The following is a 22,871-nucleotide window of genomic DNA, read 5'->3' on the forward strand; positions in this document are numbered from 1 at the left end:
GTACAAGGCTCCGGACGGCGAGAGCCAAAACCGCTCTGACTTAGCCCGGATTTGGTTGGCTGCCTTCTTCTCTTCTGGCAAAATTCTATCTTTTAAGAATGCAATGATGGGGTCCATCCAGGATGGTCCCAAGTCGGTGCAGAGTACCTTGGGCACTTCTGGTTCCTCAATGCTTGGCCGAGGTAGGAATTCTATCAGAAAAGGATTGGGGAAAGCTGTTTGCGTGGACGCAAGGCCGGCTAGTTCGTCAGCCGTGCTATTTTCTTCATGGTTGACTTGCTCTACGCTTATTGCGGCGAACTTCTTAATTTCTGCGCGCACCAGCGCCTGATATCTGGCCATTCTTTCATCCCTAGCTTCATACTCCCCAGAGACCTAATTGACCACCAGCTTGGAGTCGCTGAACACCAGAAGAGCCGAAGCTTTCATTCTCAATGCGCTTCTTAGTCCGGCAAGGAGGGCTTCATACTCCGCCTCATTATTGGACGCTGGGAAGCCGAGCGTAATTGCTTGTTCGATGACTAGCCCGTCTGGGGAAGTCAACACGATACCCAGCCCGGTGCCATGCCTGTTGGATGCCCCATCAACGAAGAGCTTCCATATCTCACCAATGAACAACCTCCAGCAATCAGATGGGTTTTGCAAGCTTCTTAACTCCAAGGTTCTGGTCGGCTCATTCTGGTCTCTTTCCTTGCCTTGGCTGGGTTCATACCCCAATGAGTTATCCGGGCTCTCAAGTTCGACCGCCATTTGCTCTTCTTCCACTTGCGAGCCAACATTTGTTACCATTACCTGAACCACGGGCTGTGTTAAATCCGTACAAGCCAAATCAACCGGGCAAACTGGATGCGTTCCATGGGCAAATTCCGCCACAAAGTTTGCAAGAGCTTGAGCCTTGATTGCGGTGCACGGGCGGAACTTGATGTCGCATTGCCCCAATTCCACGGCCCATTTCAAAATTCGCCTGGTAAAGTCCGTCTTTTCAAAAAGTACCCTAAGCGGAAACTCGGTTTGCACAACTATTGTATGGGCATGGAAATAGTGCGCCAGCTTTCTCGAAGCCATCATCAGAGCCAAGGCTAATTTTTCTAGCGGCAGATATCTTGATTCAGCAGGGAGCAAGATCTTGCTTACATAGAAGATTGGTAGGTGCTAGATGCCTTCAGCACTAACCAATATCGCGCTCACCGCATGTTAAGAGACAGCCAAGTAGAGATACAACTCTTCGCCCGACTGAGGTGTGACCAAGATAGGGGCTAAGGAAAGGTACACTTTTAAGTCTGCCAGTGCATGGTCACATTCGTCATCCCAGAAGAACTTGGCCTTCAAAGTTTTAAAAAAGGTCCTGCAACGTTCTGAAGACCGTCTGATAAATCTGTTCAGCGCGGCTGCCATCCCAGCAAGATGTTGTACGTCCTTCGTGGAGTTCGGGCACTCCAACTCTTGTATCGCCTTGATTTGGGATGGGTCGGCTTCAATTCCTCGGTTTGTGACCAAAAAGCCCAAGAACTTCCCAGTGCCGACTCCGAAAGCGCACTTGGAGGCATTCAAACGAAGCTTGTGGTGTTTAAGTATAGCAAACATCTCTGCTAGGTCGGCGAGGTGTTGAGACTTCTCCTTACTTTTTACCACCATATCGTCGATGTAGGCCTCCATGGTGCGGCCTAAAAGGGGTGCGAACATCCTTGTTACCATCCTCTGAAAAGTTGCCCCGGCGTTCTTTAGTCCGAACGGCATGACTTTATAACAATGCAACCCTCTAGGGGTAGTGAACGATGTGATCTCTCGGTCCGGTTCATACATGGCTATCTGGTGGTAGCCGCGATACGCATCCAGGAAGCTAAACCTCTGATGGCCAGCGGTCAAGTCCACCAGCTGGTCAATTCGAGGGAGGGGGAAGCTATCCTTTGGGCATGCACGGTTGACCGTTTTGTTGTCAACGCAGACTCACCATTTGCTATTCTTTTTCGGGACAACTACCGTGTTGGATATCCATCGAGGGTATTGCACTTCTTCTATTGCCCCTGCTTCCAACAAATTTTTGACCTCTTCTGCCACTACCTCAACATGGTGCAGAGCCGAGCGGCGAATCCTCTGAATGACCGGCCGCGCATTAGGGAAGATATTCAACTGGTGGCAAATAAAGCTAGGGTCGACGCCAGGCATGTCATAAGGCGTCCACGCAAAAGCCTCCAAATTGGAAACCAAGAAGTTGACATAATCTAACCGCTCGGTGCTAGACAAAGATGATCCCAAGAGGAAGAACTTAATTGGGTTATTCTCGTCGATGCGCACTTTCACCAAATCCTCGACCGATTTTTCCTCGGCCTTTCTTCCTACGTCTTCAAGGACCTCCTTTCCCTCGGGTCCCTCAATCATTTGGACAAACCCTTTGGCTGCTCGGCTGCCATTTACCGCAACGAAGCATTGTTTTGCCATCACCTGGTCTCCCCAAACTTCCTCTATTCATCCGCTTGGCGCCGGGAAACGCAAAACCTGATGGTAAGTCGACGCTACTGCTTGCATGGCGTGCAACCAGCCCCTACCCAAAATTAAGTTGTAGGTGGGTGGGACTTTGAGCACCCAGAACTCTGCTTGCTTTGTGACTGAACCTGCTTTGACCGGCAATATGATCTTCCCTACCGGCCATTCTAGCTGAGAGTTGAAGCTAATCAAAGGGGATGTCGTAGGGGCCAAGTCCTTGTCCTCCAACTTCATTTGTTTGAATGCATCATAATACATAATTTCGACCGAACACCCCTAGTCGATCAAGATCCTCTTGATGTCAAAGTCTTTGACGCGAAGAGTTACCACTAGGGCATCATTGTGGGGCATCTGGATCCGCTCCAAGTCCATGCTCGAAAAGGTAAGGATGTCCTTCTCCTCGGTCTTCCCTTTCTTCACAACGGGCTAAACGGAGAGCACTTCCCTTATGTGCTCGGCTTTCTTAATCATCCCTCTGAGCTCGCAGACCCTTGCTGGTTCAATGATGCCATGGATGACGTTGATTATGCCTTGAGGTGCTGCCTCTAGGGCGGCTAGGCCGTTTGGCTCGATTTGCCCCAATGGCGCGGCTTTCACACCCCATCTATGTATTGGTCAAGATGTCCCGCGGCCACTAGCTCCTCCAAATGTTGTTTGAGCGGCAAGCAATCCTCCGTTCGGTGTCCCCGTTCCTCATGGAAGGTGCAGCGATATCTTGAATTGAAGCCTCTCTGTGCATTCCCCAACTTAGCCGGCCAGGGACCAAAGGCTCGCCTCGGATCTCACTCAAGATGCGGTAGATAGAGATTTTAAAGACCGTGGTGATTCCAGTCCGCGCCTTCAATTTTCTCTTAGCATCCTCCTCTGTGTCACGCGGAGCGTCAGCTTGGTCATTTCTGTGACCTTTGTTTCTATCATCGCAGTTTGGGCCACGACGTTGATCTTTTCACTAGTCATTTGGACCGTTATCCTCCTGCTCGACCGAGTGAACCTTCCCCGCCACCCTTCTGTCCACCACGACCAGATTAACCTTCTCGGTCGCGGAGGTGGCATCATCCTCCACACGAATGTGCTCATTGATCCACTGCATCAAGGACTCCATGGTTTTGGGTTGGTGCATTGTGAGCGAATCTCGCAGCCTATGTCCAACTGGGAGACCCCGCTTATATTGAGTGATCGCCAGATTGGTAGGGCAGTCGAGGATTTCGTTGTAAATTTCCCAGTACCTTGCATTGTATGCCTTCAACGAACCTCCAGATTCCATCTTGACGCCCAGGAGATGGTCGACCTCCTTCGGTGTTCGAGTGTTGGTTTTGAATCTGGTGACGAAGGCTTCCGCTAGTTGCTGCCACCCATCGATACTCCCCTCTGGAAGCCTTTCGAACCATTTCAGGCCCAGTTCTCGCAAGCTTGCCGGGAATATGAGGCACATCAAGACGTCATTGCACCGGTGGCCAGCCATTACTTGCCGGTAATGACTCACGTGCATGTACGGATCCGTCTTGCTGTCGTACAAGGTGAACTTAGGCTGGTGGAATCTGGCAGGGAGCGATGTACTCTCGATTTTTGGAGACAGCGGTGTGGCTGTAAATCTCGCCAGCTTTTTGTCCACTAGTGCAGGAGCCATCACCCTGGGTGTTGGCATTGCCATTTCTCCGCTACAACGAACTTGGGTGCCCAACCTCTGCAACGCCGGGACTCTCTGAGCCTCTCGACGGTGCGCCCTCTCCTCTAACACATCCCTCAGGTCTCTGGAACGGGTGGAGAAAGAGTATCGCGACGTCGATGAGGGGCGCAAGGGGTGGTAGGTGCTGTCGCGAGTGAGGGACCTGCCCTCCTTTGGGTCGGAATCCCCAACCCCATAGTTTCTGGTGATATAGAGAGAGTGTGTCCTCTCCTAGCGGTAGCTGCTAAAACGAGGAGATGGGGTGCGCTCACTGAGGTTGTCCTCTCCAGCAACACCCTTCCCCTTAATCTGGTGTTTCAGCATCTCCATCTCAGCCGCCATCTTGCAGATGAAGGCGTCCTGGTCTTTGAGTTTGTGCTCCAGGCGCTGTGCACGGGATTCCCCCCATCGCCGACGGCCCTCTGGACTCGTCGAGCAATCAGTGCTCCTTCCGCATTTGTCTCGCGTACTTCGCGAAGAAGTTTCTAGGCCCGCCATGGCTGGAACATTTTGGGGGCCTTCTTTCCGTCGTACAGACTCTGGTGTGATACCATCGACGACGAACAGTGGAGTTTCGTCGTTGTTGGCCATGGAAACGGTCGAAGAAACTCGAAGAGCAAGGTTTGAGTATCAAAGACTTCTCACAGACGGCGCCAATTGTACGAGGGTGAAATATCCTCTGCTTTCCGTACTCCTTGGACTTAAGCTTCACGTGACGGCGTCTAACCTGGCAACATAGAAACGGTGAGCTGCCCGGCAGTGGGTTGCCAGATAGACCCTCCGACGATTAAGTCAGATCACTTGAGGAAGAAGAAAGCTGTTAGAGGGAGAAAGAATGTGTTTCAGATGACATCAATTGCTTACCTCTAACGTTCATCTTCCGCTCCTATTACTAGGCTGGCCATGCAGCCTCAGGATTGTGCACGCACTACCTCTGTTGTCCTTTCCGGGACATGTGGCAATGCTCGCCTCTCACCACCTTACGTGTGTAAAGGCCTATTCCTCCAACCAGTACACGCAGAACTGCTCAACGGTATTGACGCGTGCCTGGAGCAGATTTCCTCTCCCTCACGCCATTGGCCCAGGTGGCGCACTTAACCGGAGTACCACGACCAGCCTATCCCTCGTGGAGAATTGCCACCACAAGCAACACAACCGAGCTGCTCGTGACCGGTCCATCCTGACTTACCAGCCGTGAAGCATGCCGGCCTTTCCCCGCTCTACCATCGTTCTAGGTCGCATGAAGCCCAGCCATCTCAGCTAACCGATCGGAGGCATGCCGGCCCTCGCCTGTCCTCGGTCATGCCCGGGCTGCCCTTAGCTCGGTTGCTTCACACCACCGCGCGTCCATCCGAATGTTTAACAGATCCTAGCGCGGCCAGATCTTATCCCATGTCTGACCGGTCAATCTAACTCGACAGTGCACAGCAGGCCGGGAAGCCACGCCAATCGAGAGAACAGCTCGGCACTGCCAGGTTTGCCAATCCCCGCGTTACCGTAGCTCGGTCGTACTGTCAGGTGCAAATCTCCCCTCTCACATAGTGAACAATTTAAAATCTAAAACAAATAACAATTTAATTTTGTCATTTCAGAACTCTCAATTTTTTATTTTTACATCTAAAATACGGACTTGATTTTTGGATTTGAACCTCCATTTTGCAATTCTAGTCAACAATTGGAAATTGGGTTTGTTTTGTTTTCAAAATTTGTTTTATGAAAAGCACTAAAAACTAATTTTGTGAAAAAAAAAATAAAAATGAAACTCAACATTTTAATATTGTTGTTCTTTTTCTTTTCTTTTTTTGGGGGGCCAAAAAATAGTTTTTAAAAATTAAAAAACATCTTTTTGGTGTTTATTCACCAAACTGGTTTGTTGTAGTTTTCAAAAAACAAAATTTGAAAATGAGTTTGGTAAAAATAAACAAGATTTTTTGAAAAAATTTCAAAAATTAGTTTGATGAGAAAAAATAAAAATAAAAAACACTCATTATTTTCATATTATTTTCTTTTTTTTTTGGGTAGAAATATTTTTTGAATATTCTTTTCTTTTTTTTCTTTTTTTTTTTTTTTTGGTCAAACTAGTTTGTAATTTTTCCAAAAAAAAAAAAACTAAGGCCTCGTTTGGGAACAGGCTAATTTAGTAACTTTTTGGCTATTTGGCTAAAAAGGTAGGTAAAAAAAACTTGTATGTTTGGGATGACTTTTTGGTTAATTACGAAAAGATGTGCAAAAAGTAGAGAGAAAAGAGAATCTTTGACTTTTTTATATGAATTGTTGACTTTTTGACTAATTTAGTAACTTTTTAACTAATTAACTAAAAAAATAAATCCTCAAACGGGGCCTAAGTAATAAACAAATAATGATACATGAAGAGTTTTTGGAAGGAGAGAAGTATGAGTGACAACGTCTTGGCTATTAAGCACATATATTAAAGTTGAGTATTAATATTTGCCAAAAAGGAGAATCATAATGAAAGTAAGAGATCTTTTACTAGGTGGGTGTCGAGATAAAACTCTCAACACCTATATAAAATTGCCCCCAACTTACCACTAACTACATTACATATGCTTAATGACTAAGACGTTGTCGCTGGCCCTTCTCTCCATCCTCAAACTCCCTTCATATCACATTCCTTATTTACAGTTCAATTTATTTATTTTTTTAATTTATAATTTCTATTTCTTCTAAAAAAAATATGGGAAAAAATAGAGTGATATTTCTCTTACAATGAGTACATAGTACTAGTTTAGGAACATAACTAGTCCATTAGATTTAAAATTTGGAAAATGTTTGGGACCTGCTTTTGGAGATGACCCCCATATCTCTAAAGTGATCCTGACTGTCCATGTATATATGGGATCCATTCATGTATGTGTAGGATCCACATCATGAGTGGTTCAAATTTATAGGAATCTCATGAAATGGACGCCTCAATCATTATCCTTAAAATTTTAGGAAAGAAGTTCTCTTTATCTCACGATTGTACTTTGTTTTAACTGCTTTGCCCAAAGCGACATCTACTTCTTTCGACAATGCTACGTAGCTCAAATTTTGTGGCTCAAAAGTGGTTCAAATGGTCAAAACGACGTCGTTTTGAGTACAGAACAACATAAAAATGGCCAAAACGACGTCGTTTTGGCCATTTGAGCCACTTTTGAGCCACAAAATTTGAGCTACGAGACATTTTTCCTACTTCTTTTTTCTTTGTCAATAGATTTGCATAAATGCCATCCATAACTAAACCTCTTCTTCCAACCCCTCTTCAATGTTTCTTTCACAAGCCTCTGTCACCCATTACCATTAAGCAAGGCATTGGATAAAAAAATTTTAGAGATTGTGTACTTTTATTTATTTATAAGTTTTAATTTAATTTATAGTCTTATTAGAGTGGTCTTCTATTTTTGGTAACTTAGTTAGGGTTTTAAACTTAGGATCACGCTTGTCTCCGGTCCGATTCGAAATGGAGCGTATTATTGGGCCTGTGAGGCCTATCACAGGTTTAATTTCGATAATTTGAACTGTTCAATATATAGGGCTCATCGAGTACTTCATCTCTGCAAAACATTACGTTGATTGGATATTAATAGATACTTAATCAAGTCATATTTTTGTCAATAGTAAATATGATTTAAAAAATGAATTGTTAACAGAAATATATTCTAATTAAGTAACTATCAATATTCGATCAACTTGAATTTTTTGTAGTGATGAAATACTCGACTAACCCTACACATTAAACAATTCAGATCATTGAAATTGGACCTATAGTGAGCCCCACAGACCCAAACAATACCATATAATCCACAAAGTGGACTGGAGACAATCTCAATCGTTAAATTTATAAATATTATGTTTTTGCATTGTAATCTTTAGGTTTGAAAATATTATTAAAACTGTAACCATTATGTGAGATTATTTGACCCTTTGTATTCTCACTACTAAAAAATAATCAATTTTTGTGACTCCACAAGCCGTCACAAATAATAGAAAAATGATTGTAAAAAACCTTTTGCAACGGCCATGTGCATTGACAAATGAAAGATGAGAATACGAGTGTGACAAATACTTTTTGCGATGATAGAGTAGCAGTCACAAATTATTATTTTTTTGTGACTGCTTAATCTACTTATTTTGTTGTTTTGTAATTGTAAAAAATATACCTACTATGTTTTAGCGACCATCTTTTCACCGTCACTGTCACCCATAAATGATACAAATGGATCTTTTTAGCGACAAATATTTTGTTATCGCAAATAATTTATCATAAAAACTATATCTGCATTTATTACAACAAAAATATCAATTGCAAGTGCTTGGCAAAAAAAAAATTTAATGAAAAATAACGTCAAATTAACAAATTAATTTAAACATGTAATAGAAATATCAACCTATATTCTCATATATATATATATATATATATATATATATTCAAATAATATATACAGTAAATATAAAGATTTAAATTGGCAAAAATTCCGACATTCATGCATATATACATATATATGCTCATACAAAATATAAACTTCTATACATGCAAAACAAATATCCATCAACCATTTTTGAAAGTGTTTATACAAAGTATTAAAAGGATTTAAATTCTCAAAAAAAAAAAAAACACAAACAAACAAAAAAACAAAACAAAACAAAAAAGAACAGTATATTCTCAATTTGGCTCTTAATATCACCCACTTGATCATATCAGTTACTCCCTCAACAAAACCTGCCAAAGCATATATTTATATTAAGTTTAACACTATAATATTAAAATTTTAAAGTCTAGTAATAAGTTATTCAAACTTAAATTGAAAATTTAATGAATTTCCATATATTAATTTAATTTATTTACATAACAAGTCGAGTAATGTTGCCACATGCCTAATAACACAAGAATTACATAACAAAGTCCCAAGACACGTGGAAACGTACGATTTTCATACAAATAATGTTATATACACCAATTGACATATCAATTAATGTATTAACGGATGATGTGACATAATTTTAGAGGTTTTGGGTCTTTATAATTTATATGATGGATGAGATTATAATTATGAAATGATTATGTCATAACACATGTTGGTACACTAATTAATATATCAATTGATGCATGTAGCACCACTGTTTTCATATGGGGCTGAAGACCTTGCTAATTCATGCTTTGTTCCAAGTAATATTCCTGTTTATTTTAACTAAGGTTCAGTTGTGCAAGGTATATTGATGAAGCTAAGGAGCAAATCCTAAATAAGCCCAGAAAATATGCAGGAAAACACTAAAAAAACTGATTATTAACAACATATGCAATACTTTTGCAATCCAAGGAACATATAACAAAGCTACAATGAGTGAAAAAAACATTTATAACAGCAATTTTTTTTTTTTTTAAGTGCTAAAGTACACAAATAGTTTTTAAAAAAAAAAAACAATTCTATAGAAAATCCCCCAACTTTAATAAATTGTTTTAGCAACGTTGACCCAATTGCAAGAAAACCTTAGCAAAAAACACATTATTTGAAACTTCAATCATAACCCAACCCAACAAAGTAGTCCAAATACAAAAAAAAAATTAGCTTAAGTACACACAAAGACACCACCTAATACTTAAAAACCTCCAGAACAAAACGACACACTAGAACTATCTCAGCTTGGCAAGAATCCATATGTGGAAACTTAAGACCAAGGTGGACACACCATATTACAACTCCAGCATATTTTCAGGTTTCAAGCCATTAAAAAATGTCAAATAGAGCAATACTCTTTTCCTAAACTCACAAATTACGTGCGAGAGTTCCTCAAACCGAGGAGTAAATATGTGGAACTAATGGCTTCTTATATCATGTTGTCAGAAAATATTTCAAATTTAAGCTCAATTAGTGGCATATTCTTCTCAGTTCAGTTTTCAAAGGCGATCAAGATTTGAATTTAGCTGTATGTGCCTACAAATACAACATATATAACAAACAAAACAATAATGTATCTTGGTTTCCAACCAAGTGAGCTTGTTTCAAGCAGAGAGAGGAACCAATATCTCAATTCAAAAGAAAGGGGTAAAAAAGGAACTGCCTAAGTTCACATTATAGGTTATTATCTCCACAGCTTCAGCATTTGCAAGTCCATACATGTGAGGGCGTAACAAGATTACCATTGACCTGCAAACAGATAAAACTCCAGCAGTGAGATGTGGAAATCTAAAAATAACAAGTCGACAGTTAAAAAGGTAAAAAAGAATACCTTTGCACCAACCATTTTGTTGCCAAATTTAGTGTGCATCATATAAGCATAGTCAATGACAGTTGCCCTCTTAGGCAGATTTTTAATCTGTATGCAATGTGAAAGAGACCATTACGACATCAGGCAGCAAAATTTTTGTATGTGTGGCAATCATTCTCTTGCCTCTCCCTGTAGGTGTAAACACGAAGACACGGCTACCTAAAAGATCTCTGGTGATAGTTTCTACAAATTCTCTGGACCTCATATTTCCAACAAATTCCTCTTGCTATTCTCTAATTGCATTCAGAATGGATTTTATGGTACATTTAGATTATTGAACGGATTTCTTAATAGCCATTCTACATCATTACCTCATCCATATTCCCCACCAGTAGCTAACAACAGAACATAAAGAATCTTCATGTTACTGGAAAAGTGACTTCAATTTGCATGAATAATACAATGCTATTGAAATTAACTATTGAGGACCAACAACTAGCTACTAAGTGAACTCCATTTCAAATTATGCTATGACAGTTTACTGATCACACCTTTATCCAGTTTCCATTACTGAAAATGTTAAATACATTCCCATTTGATAGCCAAAGAGGGTCCTTTGCCTCCGGAGGATGCACCACTCACTGTTTCCAGCTGATCCACACACCTGGAATTGAAAGCCTTACAAATCTATTTTACCTTGACATGCATGTTCTAAGAATAGCCAAATAATACGAAAGTATACCTTTAACAAAAATTAAAAAATCAATTCTGTTGACAAAATGATACACTAATTGGTATGGAATTCATACCCATAAGGGTTTAGCTCAAATGGTAAGTCCCCAAGTAAATAACCAGAAGGTTTTATGTTGAACTTTGCCCGATATGTGAGGCTACACATATCCCAGGTCTCACTGAAGGTGGAGTCAAGGGTTCCTTGTTATCAAAAAAAAAATAACAGAAACTGGTGTGGAATACAAAACTTTCTCTGCCAACCACATATCTAAACAAAGAGATATAGAGACATATAAGCTCAACGTAGAAATAGAAGCTCATTTGCACAAGTAGCAGCTCTAGGACTGAACCTGTGAAGTAATGCCAGTTACTCGCTTACTTGTTATGCAGTAAATGAGCCTATATCTTTGGCTCATAAGCAGTTATGCAATAATCCTGTAACATAAGCAAAAAAACTAAATTTTTAGTTTTGAAGAAGAAATGAAATATCATGCACAATTTAGAAGAAATAAATCCGTCTTTCAAGATTCTGAGCATATCAATTGAGAATGCAATAGCCATTAAGGTCCACAAAACTAAGAAGAAAGCATAGCATCAACTGAAAGAATAGCTAATGACAACAGTTCAAGTGCTTTCCTGCCATCTTCACTCCCTCTCCCTCATATATATAAATATACATGTATGAAGGTTTGTTTTCTTGTCAAATGCTTAATTCTATCTATAACCAATGCTTTTCACAAGTACAAGGTTTACAGACTGATTGCCAACCAACTCATGAAAGATATTAATGAAGCAAACGTCTTTAACAAAGCTACGCTAGTAGCATGAGTTTAATCTTCCTCATTAATGTAGCACATTCCTAGAATAAAGCTCTTTAATGAAAAAAGGATTGCCATCAAATGCATAAAATGATTTTCACATGACAACGAATTTAAAAGACAAAAAGGAAATGGAAAAGGAATACAACCTATAGAAGGGTAAAGTACAAATCTAAGGCAGAGAAAATTAAAATAAAACTGACTAAATTAGTGTTTTTGTTTACCAGACAGAGGTTTCATCCATTTATTCCTAGCAGACACGATTGCTAATTAATACAATACAACTGTTCTCTTTTAATAAGTCTTGATAACCAAATTCTGCTCTAATTCGAATCTCAACAACATAAAATGAGATCTTCGATAACAGACATCAATTTTGCCAAAATAAAGGAAATATCCGTTGATAGACATAAAATTGTCACTCATGGAAGGAAAACAAATAATTAACTAAGTAATATATACCATGAAGGAAAATGAAATTAAATTAATGTATACATATGAAATAATTATCTAAGTGAAACTAGAGATCAGAAAAGTCGCTGATAATAACACCATGAGTTTATCATAGAAACTACACAAAGTTCACAAGGATTGGTTGGCTATGTAATGTAGCTTCAATTAGAAAAGAAATCCATCAATACCATGGCCACTTGAACAACCACCACCATTGCCACCAAGGCAATTGATGCCACCACCACCACAATCATGTTAAGCTGCAATTCCTCTGCCTCCGCTTCTACTCAACTTCAAGTTGACAACCTTCATCACAAGAGCACAAGCACTACAATTAACAAAAGAACACCACCTCAACCACCTAACGCTGGCAGTCCTTCCGACAGCACTACCACCATCAAAATTGCATGCCATCTCTACCTTTAAAGGGTGATACACACTCTACTAGTGATGAAGGACTGCTTAGTATATATTAAAACAAAAAAATAGTGATCAGTTTGTAAAAAAATGGATTCCAAGAGATAAGTTCAGATTCTGATGATTAAGGCCGGTTCGAAAAATTTGAATGAACAGAAATTCAGCCAATAGAAAAAATAGAAGAGAAAAGTACCTTACTCCGTAGGGGCTGCTTCAGTTCCACACTCGAGTCAGTAGAATAATTCAACAATCATGCTTTAACCAGGAAAAACTTTCATTACAACTACAAATTTTTTTATAGAAACTACACTACACAAATTCGTAAAGATAAAAATTTCCTACAACCATGGCTTTATAAACTCCTATAACAGCATACCTAGTCCTAGTCAAGGATTTTTAAAAAAAAATAGAACTTTTGCAATAAAAAATGTATCCCTAACCCATAAAATCACTAAACTACCATATACTAAAAACAATGGATTGTGAACAAGTCCTTTCTCCTTCTTGTTTTTCCAACATCAACTAGATTGTAGAAACTAACAATATAAGTTGCAAAATCAAACTCTTAAAGAAAGCATTGGACTTTGAACACTCAAGACTATAAATATAACAAATTATAAAGTCTGCGTAACAGAATAATGGAATCTGGGATGATTTTATTGTGTTGTTAGGTCACTGACTCACTGCCTACCTTCCGAAATACACCAATTCTAACATATGAATAATTTTAAATGAGACTTCACATGTCTTTAGTCACTCTAAAAAACATAAATGACTGCACTATCCGTTAGGTTAAAGATCTCACCCCAGCTTTGAAATTGAAATCTGAAATCCGAAACTTGAAAGAACATATGGCAATAGATTATTACAAAGAAAAATCGGCCATTATCAGATTTTGTGTTCTTGGCTGCAGGGTCTAGAAGCACAGATGTGCTTAAAACCTAACAAACAAATTATCATTGCTTTGAGAAATGAAACACTCTAAACAACAAACGATAGACATTTTTGGTCTTTGGGAAACATACATGCGTATCCCAACAAGGACTCGAACTTACACCATTTTAGCAACAAGAGGAGATTCCACTAAAGATAACACATTGTATCAATTTTATAACCACATCTAAACTAGTAGATAGTAAACTACATGTCTACAATAGTATATTCACACAATCATATGACTAAAAAAAAAGTATAAAGTTCTTGTCAAGGAAAGAAAGTCAATATAATCATAACAAAGATATTAACTATGCAGGCATAAAAAATATATGTGAAGAAAGAAAAACATAAAAAGAAAGAAGGAAGAAGGAAAAAATGAGAAATAAAAGAAGAAAACTATATATAGAACGGCAGCATGCTATTTAACATCCCTGATCAATGACTCAGCCCCCAAGACCATGTAGAAATACGTTGATGTAAACCTAGTAGTCATTCATTTAATTACACAAGATCACCTAATAAATGTCTTGGTCAAGTTAATATTTTTTGGCAAGGAAAAGCATTTAGAGAAAATAGGGGTATCATACAAGACTCAAACACAACGGAAGGTGTTTTAGGTTACGCAAATTAATTTAAAATAGAAAAAATGATGACTTCTTGCAAAAATACAGTTATTAGGTTTGGATGGTACCATAAGTAACCCTAATAAAGACTTCAATTGCAAATTTAATGGCGCGAAAGAATACAGGCTCCAAATGTTGTTGAAATTGAGTTTTAGGTTTACGATGGTAGTACAATGATTACTATGATTGTATCCAGATTTTACGTTTTACTAGTCATTGGCATTAACTATTCAATCAATCTATTAAACATGCATAGGAGGAATTAGATTTTATATGAATTTCCACTCCAAAACCATATGAACAGTCTCACAATACTTTGAAGTTTGAAGTAACAGCAGAGAAAAAAAACATGTAGAAAACAGTTGACAATCAACCTCACGTATTATAAGTACAAACACATTCATTTACTAAAACAAACAGATCTAAACTTGAAAATAAGAAGGAAAAAAAAGAAAAAAGAAAAATATACGAGCTTTTTAAGTAGGAAAATAATAGGGATGAAGAGGAGTAGAACCAATCTGTGTCATCTACTGAATTTAACTAAATCTGAGTCAACCAATCATTCTTTCTTTCTTTTTTTCCTTTTTTTTAATAATGTCATCACTGACAACTACTAGAAAGAAGCAAACCTATATATTTGGTCTGTTAGAAATATGACGTGTCACAAAAAATAAAGTTTGGAAGGAATTGAAAACAAATTTGATTTTAAATTTGGTACAAACAAAATGAAATATTAACGTAGGACCATATTCTTGAAGGAAATAAAAAAAAAAAAAACTAGTGACGAAAGAGAAATCGCAAAAGAGAGAGAAGGTTCATAGATTACAATTCAAATCTATTACAGCAAATCACTGGGCGTATAGGCCAAACACAATCTGATGCTTTGTGAACCTTAGATGTTACAGGCTTAAGTCCCCTTTTGTCTTCCCAGCCAAAGAAGAAGAAGAAGAAATAAAAGCGATGAAGAGAAGAGGTCTATTGCTTTGTCATGTCTACAAAGCAAGTACGTGACTGAGATTCTAAGGAAAAAATACAGGAAAAAGGGAGGTGCATCAATGATTTGTTGCCAAAGAAATGCAGGTTATTGGCAATAAACAGCTTCATTTCTGAGAAACAAGAACAGAATTATAAAATTCAAACAATAATCACGATGAACATATACTAACAAATCTTATGTTGACATGACATCATTTCTACATCTCTATGCTGAGACCCTTTAAGAGGAAATGCAAAGCATCCTAAACCCTATTATTCAAGTCTTCAACTTGTTTAACTTCATTAATACATTAATTCTTCTTTCTGATTATTGTCCAACCATGTTTTTTAATGTATTTCATTCACTCATCATTGCTTTGGCACCCACCGATAGTAAAGATAACGTAGGTTTTTGATTGGTCACAGCCTTTGCAAATGCATCATCATTTCATCACCTCGCCAAAGTTTTGAATTATGTTCTTACTTAGAAACTCAAAAAGCTCAAACAGGAAGTAAAATCAATCATACTAGAAATGACACATTGTTGATGTTACAAAACTATTTCATTCCAAAAGCCATATATAAATTTAATCAAACAGGAAATAAAATCAATTAAACATATCATAAATGACACATCCTTGATGTTAAAAACCATTTCATTGCAAAAGGCATAAATAAGCTTACAACTGTTGAAATTATTACACCAAGAGAGGGGAAAAAACATTCTTGACTAGAAGGAAGAAAAAACTAGAAAGGAAACAAATGAAACATTGAAATGGAGATAACACCGATTATTTTCCAAAGAAATGCCATCAAACATTAAATATGGTTTCCATGCATGGATGGATGAAAGCCGATGGACGCATTTGTACATTGTCAATATCACAAGGACGCAGCTTCAAATTGCAAACCTTCCTAAAACTTCTATCCTTGAAGTTATAGGATATGACTTGACAGGATAGGTAGAAGATCAAGCATGAATCCCCTTCAACTTCTCCTCCGAGGAAGCAAAGCACTTCGACTTCATACGTTATCCCTGGAAAAGCCAATGCACCCATCTCAAGGTCAACATGATATTTCACAAACCAGTGAGAATAGTCGCTCTCTAACTCCCACACATCAAACTGATCACCCCAATTTTGAATAGATTCAATGAACAGTAGATGACCTCCAGACTCCCCAAAATACGCAGGGGACTTTGTGAGACTATATGGCATTGGGAATGGGAAAGATTCATCTCGATCAATATCATAAGCTATTGATGTTTTTGAGCGGCAACGAAGCCAATGGATCTTACCATTAGAGAAGACACCATTTGCAATTATCATATCTGATGGGTAAATAACGGGTACAGAATTCACCCAAGTTCGAGTTTCGGATGAATATACCGCAATTCGATATTCAGGGCTGCGGTCTCTTCTGGAAATGAGAGCAATAATTTTGTAGTGAAGTGAAAGAGAGGGGTCAAATGCTAAGTTGATGGAAACTATGCGGTCGTACTGATCCCCGTTAACAGGCCTAGGAATGGTGGAATATTGCTGGGTGGTAGGGTTGAGAACATAGTAATGGCTGTGATTACAATAATACAAACCGGGCAAAGAGGAAGTGCAGAGCAATAAGCCATTACAGGACTTGGAAATAATGACATGGTGGCGGTTATCGAAGAAATAGAGATATAGAGGAGCAATTGAACGGTTGTGTTTAACAAGACCATTGAGAGATACGTGATTGAAATTGAAATCGTAAGGAAAGCGAGAATACCTTCGTAAGAAGAAAGAGGAAGGAGATTTCGGAGGAATCCAGCGTTGAAGAACGTAAGGATCCGAAATGAGAGAGCACCATCTCTTGGATACGGTCTTGAATCGGAATAGAGGTTTCGCCGGTAGGCGTATGAGGATCCGGCTGAGCAGATCGTCGTCTCCGATCACTTTTTCGGCGGCGGTGAGAGTGAGGTTGGCGGTGGTGTTTACAGAGAGACGGCGGCGTTGGCGGCGTTGGACGGAGGAGGACGCCATGGCGGCGGAGGCGGTGGTGCAGGAGGTCGATCGGGAGGTGAGGCGAGGGAGAGGGAGAGGAGTAGGGTTAGGGTTAGGGTTAGGGGTGGGGAAGGAGAAGAAGGAGAAGAAGGAGAAGAAGAAATAGGAAGAGTGGAGAAGAAGGGATTATACATAGCGAAGAAGAGAGCTTGGTGAGTATTCTCCAATCTGGCAAATTGCAATGCAAACTCCCACTCAGCTCTCACCCCAGCTCTGATACATACATTTTTGCTTCTTTGCTAAGAGTCGGTAGCCTTTCCCTCCCCGTTTGAATTGGCTGATTTGGAAAAAAAACAAAAAAATATTTAATAATAATAATTGAGTAATGCTATATAAAATAATAATAATAATAATAATAATAATAATAATAATTCATACATAATTGAAGTGACTTATTACAAATCTTTTAATTCAAAATAAAATATTATTAAAGATAAATTTATTTACAATAATAACATTATCATATCATTTTTATTAAATTTTTTTATATAAATTTTATGTATATTTAGAGTTTTTCATAATAATACTAAATACATTTGGATGGTGATACGTCTCTGATTTTGTTATGGAGCAAAATTAGAGATGAATCAGTATTTATATATTTTTTTATAGATTTAGGTCCCATTTGAGAATTTGTTATTTTAATTAATTTTTTTATTTTTTGTAAAAATATGTGTAAAAAAATAAAAAGTGATATGATAACTTATTGTCATTCTTTTTATTTTTTTTATTCTTTAGCTAAAAAACCATAGTTCCCAAATGGGCTTTAAATTCTCTCAAGTTGGTTATTTCAATTTAAAGGAGTATTTGGACTTAGTATATATATTTTGGAGCCGATCTTAGTGATATAAATCGTTCATTTTTTAGTACTGATTGAGTAAAATATTCCTGTCAAAATTTAAGATAATCAAATTTCGAAAGCTATATATTTGAATCATATTTGCAATATAAAAAATGAATACCTACTTTTGAAATTATAATTGTCATCTATTTTTTAAAAATAAATGTGATTCAAACATATAACTATTAATTTCTGATCATTTTAATTTTTTACAGTAATATTTTACTAAATGAATTCTAAAACATCAACAATTCGAATCATCGAGATCGGCCTCATAATAGGCCCACTAAGCCCAAACTGTCTATCAAGAGAATCCGATTCTTTTTTATATATATATTTATATCACTCGTATAAATAAATAAAGAAAAGAGTTTTTTTTTTTTAAGCTAAAAAACTCATCTTTTTCCAATTATTTTTTGAGGATTCTATTTATACAATCAATTTAACTTTTACATCCTCAAATTTTACTTTTTTTATTTTATATTTTTATAATTTATACAATTCCTTTATTACCCTCTCTCTAACCTTCGTCCTTCTCCTTCTCTTTACACCCAAAACCTAAAAAACCCTAACCTAGTTCTCCATTATCACCACCACCTCCATCAGCCCACTACCGGTACTGCCACTTTGTTACCGCTCCACCACCCTTCGCCTCTACCCAAACCATATTCCAAAAATTTGTGATTTTGTTTTCGGTGATTCAAAAAAGGTATGAATAAAACTAGAAGCACAGAGGAAGGTATGAAGATGAAGGATACTAACGAATATGCATTTTTAACGTGGGGATATTTTCCCAGAGCTTTGCTAGATTGATCGCCGCTGATTTTCCGGTTTCCAGCGACGAACATCGTCGACGATTCGTGGAAGGACATTTGCGATGCTGTGTGTGGATTCGCCATGGTCATTTTAGGTGGTTCTTCAATCCTTAAATTACTTCTCTCTGTGATTGATTTTCAATTGTTCTTTGTTTGATTGAATTCGATTGTTCACGAAACTCTTACTTGAGATGTTTAAATCTCTCTCTCTCTCCGATTCAAAATCACACCGATGTATCATTTCTTTAATGCTCATACATTTATCACTGCTTTTGTCCATGTTCTCTTCAATATAATGAATTCATATATATGTTGAAAGAAAAGAGAGAAGAAGAAGAATAGGAAAGAGGAGGCAGCCAGCGACAGCGAAGGAAATGAGTGAGGCGGATGTAGACGTCCCCGAACGCCCCGGGAGGGAATCCCGTTTTGTTCATTTGGGCTTACTACAGTTCGGACTCAAATTGTCACGGCTCTTAATCTGATCTCACAATGTGCGATGTGAGATTGATAAATCACCAAAGAGTCCAAATCCGACAAATCATTTTGAAAAACAGATTTTTAGAAAAGAAGTGCCAAGCATGGATTGCTTTGCCAAATACAGAGTCGCCACCTACATATTTTGTTTTGGGGGAATTTTGGAAACCCTGACTCGCTGTCTAAGGCCACATGTCCGTCATCACCAAAGTTGCCTCGGCTCAGGAACTTGGGTACGATTGGGGAAGGTCAGCTATGAGCACCCCCGCTCGCCCGATCAAAGATTGGCCACTACTAAACATGATATTTTATTTTGAAAACATATGTGTTCTTATTCCAGTTAATTAGCTAGAATTTACTGTGTGATGCGCACAATACACAAGTATAGACTAGATCGCCTAATTTGGAACAAAGCATCGCATACCCGTTTGTTTTGAAAATGGATTGAAATTTTCTACTCATAAGTAGGCTAAAACACGGGTTTCAACGAATTATTCCAACTCAAGCAACCCAACCTTCACCCACAGGCATTCAGGTAGTAAATCAACTAAGCAATTAGCCTCATGGCAAGCATGCTTTCATGTTAACACTCACACGCATGCAAGGATGCTAAAGCATAAAAGCTTACCTAGTACTCCGAGCCAAAACAAGAAACTAGTTAGTAATCATGCATGATCCTAGTTCATATTAGCAATGGCTAATGCAACGCATGCGAAATGCGACTAAGATAGGCTCGGCTACCCTAAGAATGGCATGTGAAATGGGACAACTCGATACACATATTCAAGTTGGAATTGAAACACAATGCAGTTAGCATGATGCGTCGAGCCCAGTGTATGCAAAACAGATGAATGATGCAAACATGCGAGCATAAGTATGCTAATTGAAACATGTCCTAAACTAACCATCAAAAGCTAGTAAATAAAAGGGAGAAAGACGTGGGGTTGGAAGACATTCACACACGCACGCACACTTATTTACAAATTCGCCCTCTCGATGGAGGTTCCGAATAAATAATACAGACCAAATAAATAATCGACTACTCTAGCTAATTAAATATTACAAAACTCTAACTAATTAAACAAATTAATTAGAAAAGGAGGTGGCCGCGGTCCTGCCTCGGAATGATGGAATGATGCATGCTCGATTTGTCTTGCTCGGAAACCCGTTGCCATGCCTCGGTTGCCTCTGTTTGCACTGTTCTGCACCTCTGATAATTGTGAAAATTCTTGGGATACTTCTGAATTACTCCCTGATAATTATGGGATATCACCGGCCGAGATATCTGACCACGGGCTATGGAAATATGGTAACCGACCAGAAGTTTATCCACCGGCTGAACTTTTGTGGTCGGCCGGAACTGAAGATTGCCGACCGGCCATTTCTTCCTGCAGAATACTAGTTTTGCTACAACAGAGGACAGACAGTGCATGGCAAGGTATTTTCAAGGCAATGTGTGCATAGCCACTCTCCTTATCATGCAATAAACTCAATGGAGCATGGCTTTCAGTCCTCAGGCCACCAATCACGTATTTCGATGCATGATGGCCAAAGGTGCCAAGTTCGCAAATCAATGTAAAATGAATGCAACGAAAACAAATGAATGCTACACACTCTATCATGTTGGGATCAAGAGTGTCGGCGACCGAGGATTGAGGCATATTTCGTCACTTTAAGTACGAACATACCTCATACCTCATGTTTGGTTTGGAACCCCAAACCAAACACAATGCAATGTATGTATGCAATATGGCTCAAATATGCAAAATGGTTCAAGTATGCAATATGGGGCTAAGTCAGCGAAACATGCCAAATGCGATGCAACTTAAACATGCGAATATAAAATGTGCTAAGCATGTAAGATATAATGCAATGCAACCAAACATGCAAGCTAAACTAATGTAATAAGAACATGCAAACATGATATAATGCAAGCATGCAAATGATGTAACAAGATGCAACATGCCAAACATGCAATCATGTACAAGGGTGGACTTAAACCGGAATGGGAGGCCTCAGCCATGCCCCAAAACAGTGGCCAAAATACCAGAAATAAGACACCAAAATGCGAGATAATCATGCACACATGTTGGTCCATCAATTAGGCCACAATGCATAACCTTCAAACATGAGCGAGATGTGATAAATATGAGAATATGGCATTACAATAAACTCTGAAATCATATGAAGAATGATGCCAAATCGACTACACAATGCAAACATGGCATGTTAATGCAGTTAAAGCTCAAAGCTAGCTACGAGACTTGAACCATGACTATGTCAACCAAGCCCCAAATGGTCAAAGCGACTCAAAATAGTCCCGAGGTAGACCAAAATGAAGCTAAAACTCATATGGAACAAAGCCAAAACATGCTGTAAAGAAGGGCATAAAACAAGACGCATACAAGGCCCAAAAGGGCAAATGCACTACACCTCTTACAACCGAACATGACATGACTTAGGCAAATAAAATCAGAGTTATAATACACCAAAACAAACCCCAAAACCCAATGAGAAGGTCTTCCAAAGACCAAATCATGGAGGCACATGCAATGGTCCAAATAAGGAGCATGAAACAACAACTCTCCAAAGCATAGAATAGGTGATAAATGCAAGTGCGTGGCCACGAAACATGGACTGAAATATGATGACAAGTGATGCCAAATCACTGAAATAGCTCAAATGAAGCATGCTAATGACTCACACACCCGAAGCCAACAAGCTAGAATGCAAATAGGCTATATAAAGCATGGCAAGCTTGACCAAATTGACACCAAACAGAACTTAAACACGTTAAAACATGACTAAAAACTTCACAAAGCTAAGTCAAAACATGCAAGCATGGTGGTCTAAATGCATGATGCATTTCTAAGCAAATAGAAGAATGCAAGGCAAGTGTATGTTGCATGTAAGGGGTCAACAAACCAACCTAAAACAGAGGTAAACTATGACCAAATATCACTAAATACCCAGTGAGATGGAGCCAAAATCGACTAAGCATGCATGCTACCTTTATGAGCCAAAAACACAAGCATATGAGACACAAAGGGAGAGGGGTGTCCCTCCCCTATACAAGACCTCAAAACCACTTCACCACCACTGAAAATCCTCTAGATTTCAGTGGTGAGAAGGCCAATACACGAAAGTTCCAAAGTTCAACAAAGAAGGCACAAAAAGAGGCCAAACAAGGCCTAAGAGGGGGAGGACAACCCCCAACACCAAAATGACCTTAAACAAACATCTTAAGCATGAAAATAAATAACTTTTATCAGTTATACACTAAGCTCAAAACAACATGCAAGATAGGCTAAAAGCTAGTGCAAAAATGGGAAATATAAAGCAATAGTGCTCATACTTGAAGAACACTTCAAGAACAGCAACTCCAGCCCCCTCT

General features: G+C 38.7%; 3 protein-coding genes across 3 annotated transcripts; all 3 read right to left on the bottom strand.

Annotated features, from left to right (window-relative positions):
• Positions 1-375: 375 nt before the first annotated feature.
• LOC145823595 (uncharacterized) lies at positions 376-1,065 on the bottom strand. Its single transcript, XM_082923082.1, has one exon. It carries the CDS (start codon positions 1,063-1,065, stop codon positions 376-378), a length of 690 nt encoding a protein of 229 aa, XP_082779208.1.
• Positions 1,066-3,433: 2,368 nt separating this feature from the next.
• Positions 3,434-4,135, bottom strand: LOC145823596 (uncharacterized). Its single transcript, XM_082923083.1, has one exon. It carries the CDS (start codon positions 4,133-4,135, stop codon positions 3,434-3,436), a length of 702 nt encoding a protein of 233 aa, XP_082779209.1.
• Positions 4,136-16,123: 11,988 nt separating this feature from the next.
• LOC114308099 (F-box protein At5g07610) lies at positions 16,124-17,326 on the bottom strand. Its single transcript, XM_028253593.2, has one exon. It carries the CDS (start codon positions 17,324-17,326, stop codon positions 16,124-16,126), a length of 1,203 nt encoding a protein of 400 aa, XP_028109394.2.
• Between the last annotated feature and the right edge of the window lie 5,545 nt (positions 17,327-22,871).

The sequence above is a fragment of the Camellia sinensis genome, chromosome 4 (assembly GCF_055761805.1).
Source record: "Camellia sinensis isolate YWXY chromosome 4, ASM5576180v1, whole genome shotgun sequence".
Taxonomy (NCBI): Eukaryota; Viridiplantae; Streptophyta; class Magnoliopsida; order Ericales; family Theaceae; genus Camellia; species Camellia sinensis.

What these genes read in the sequence shown, in the direction of transcription:
- LOC145823596 (XM_082923083.1), bottom strand. Translation starts at nt 4,135, where the DNA reads ATGGCAATGCCAACACCCAGGGTGATGGCTCCTGCACTAGTGGACAAA.
- LOC145823595 (XM_082923082.1), bottom strand. Translation starts at nt 1,065, where the DNA reads ATGGCTTCGAGAAAGCTGGCGCACTATTTCCATGCCCATACAATAGTT.
- LOC114308099 (XM_028253593.2), bottom strand. Translation starts at nt 17,326, where the DNA reads ATGGCGTCCTCCTCCGTCCAACGCCGCCAACGCCGCCGTCTCTCTGTA.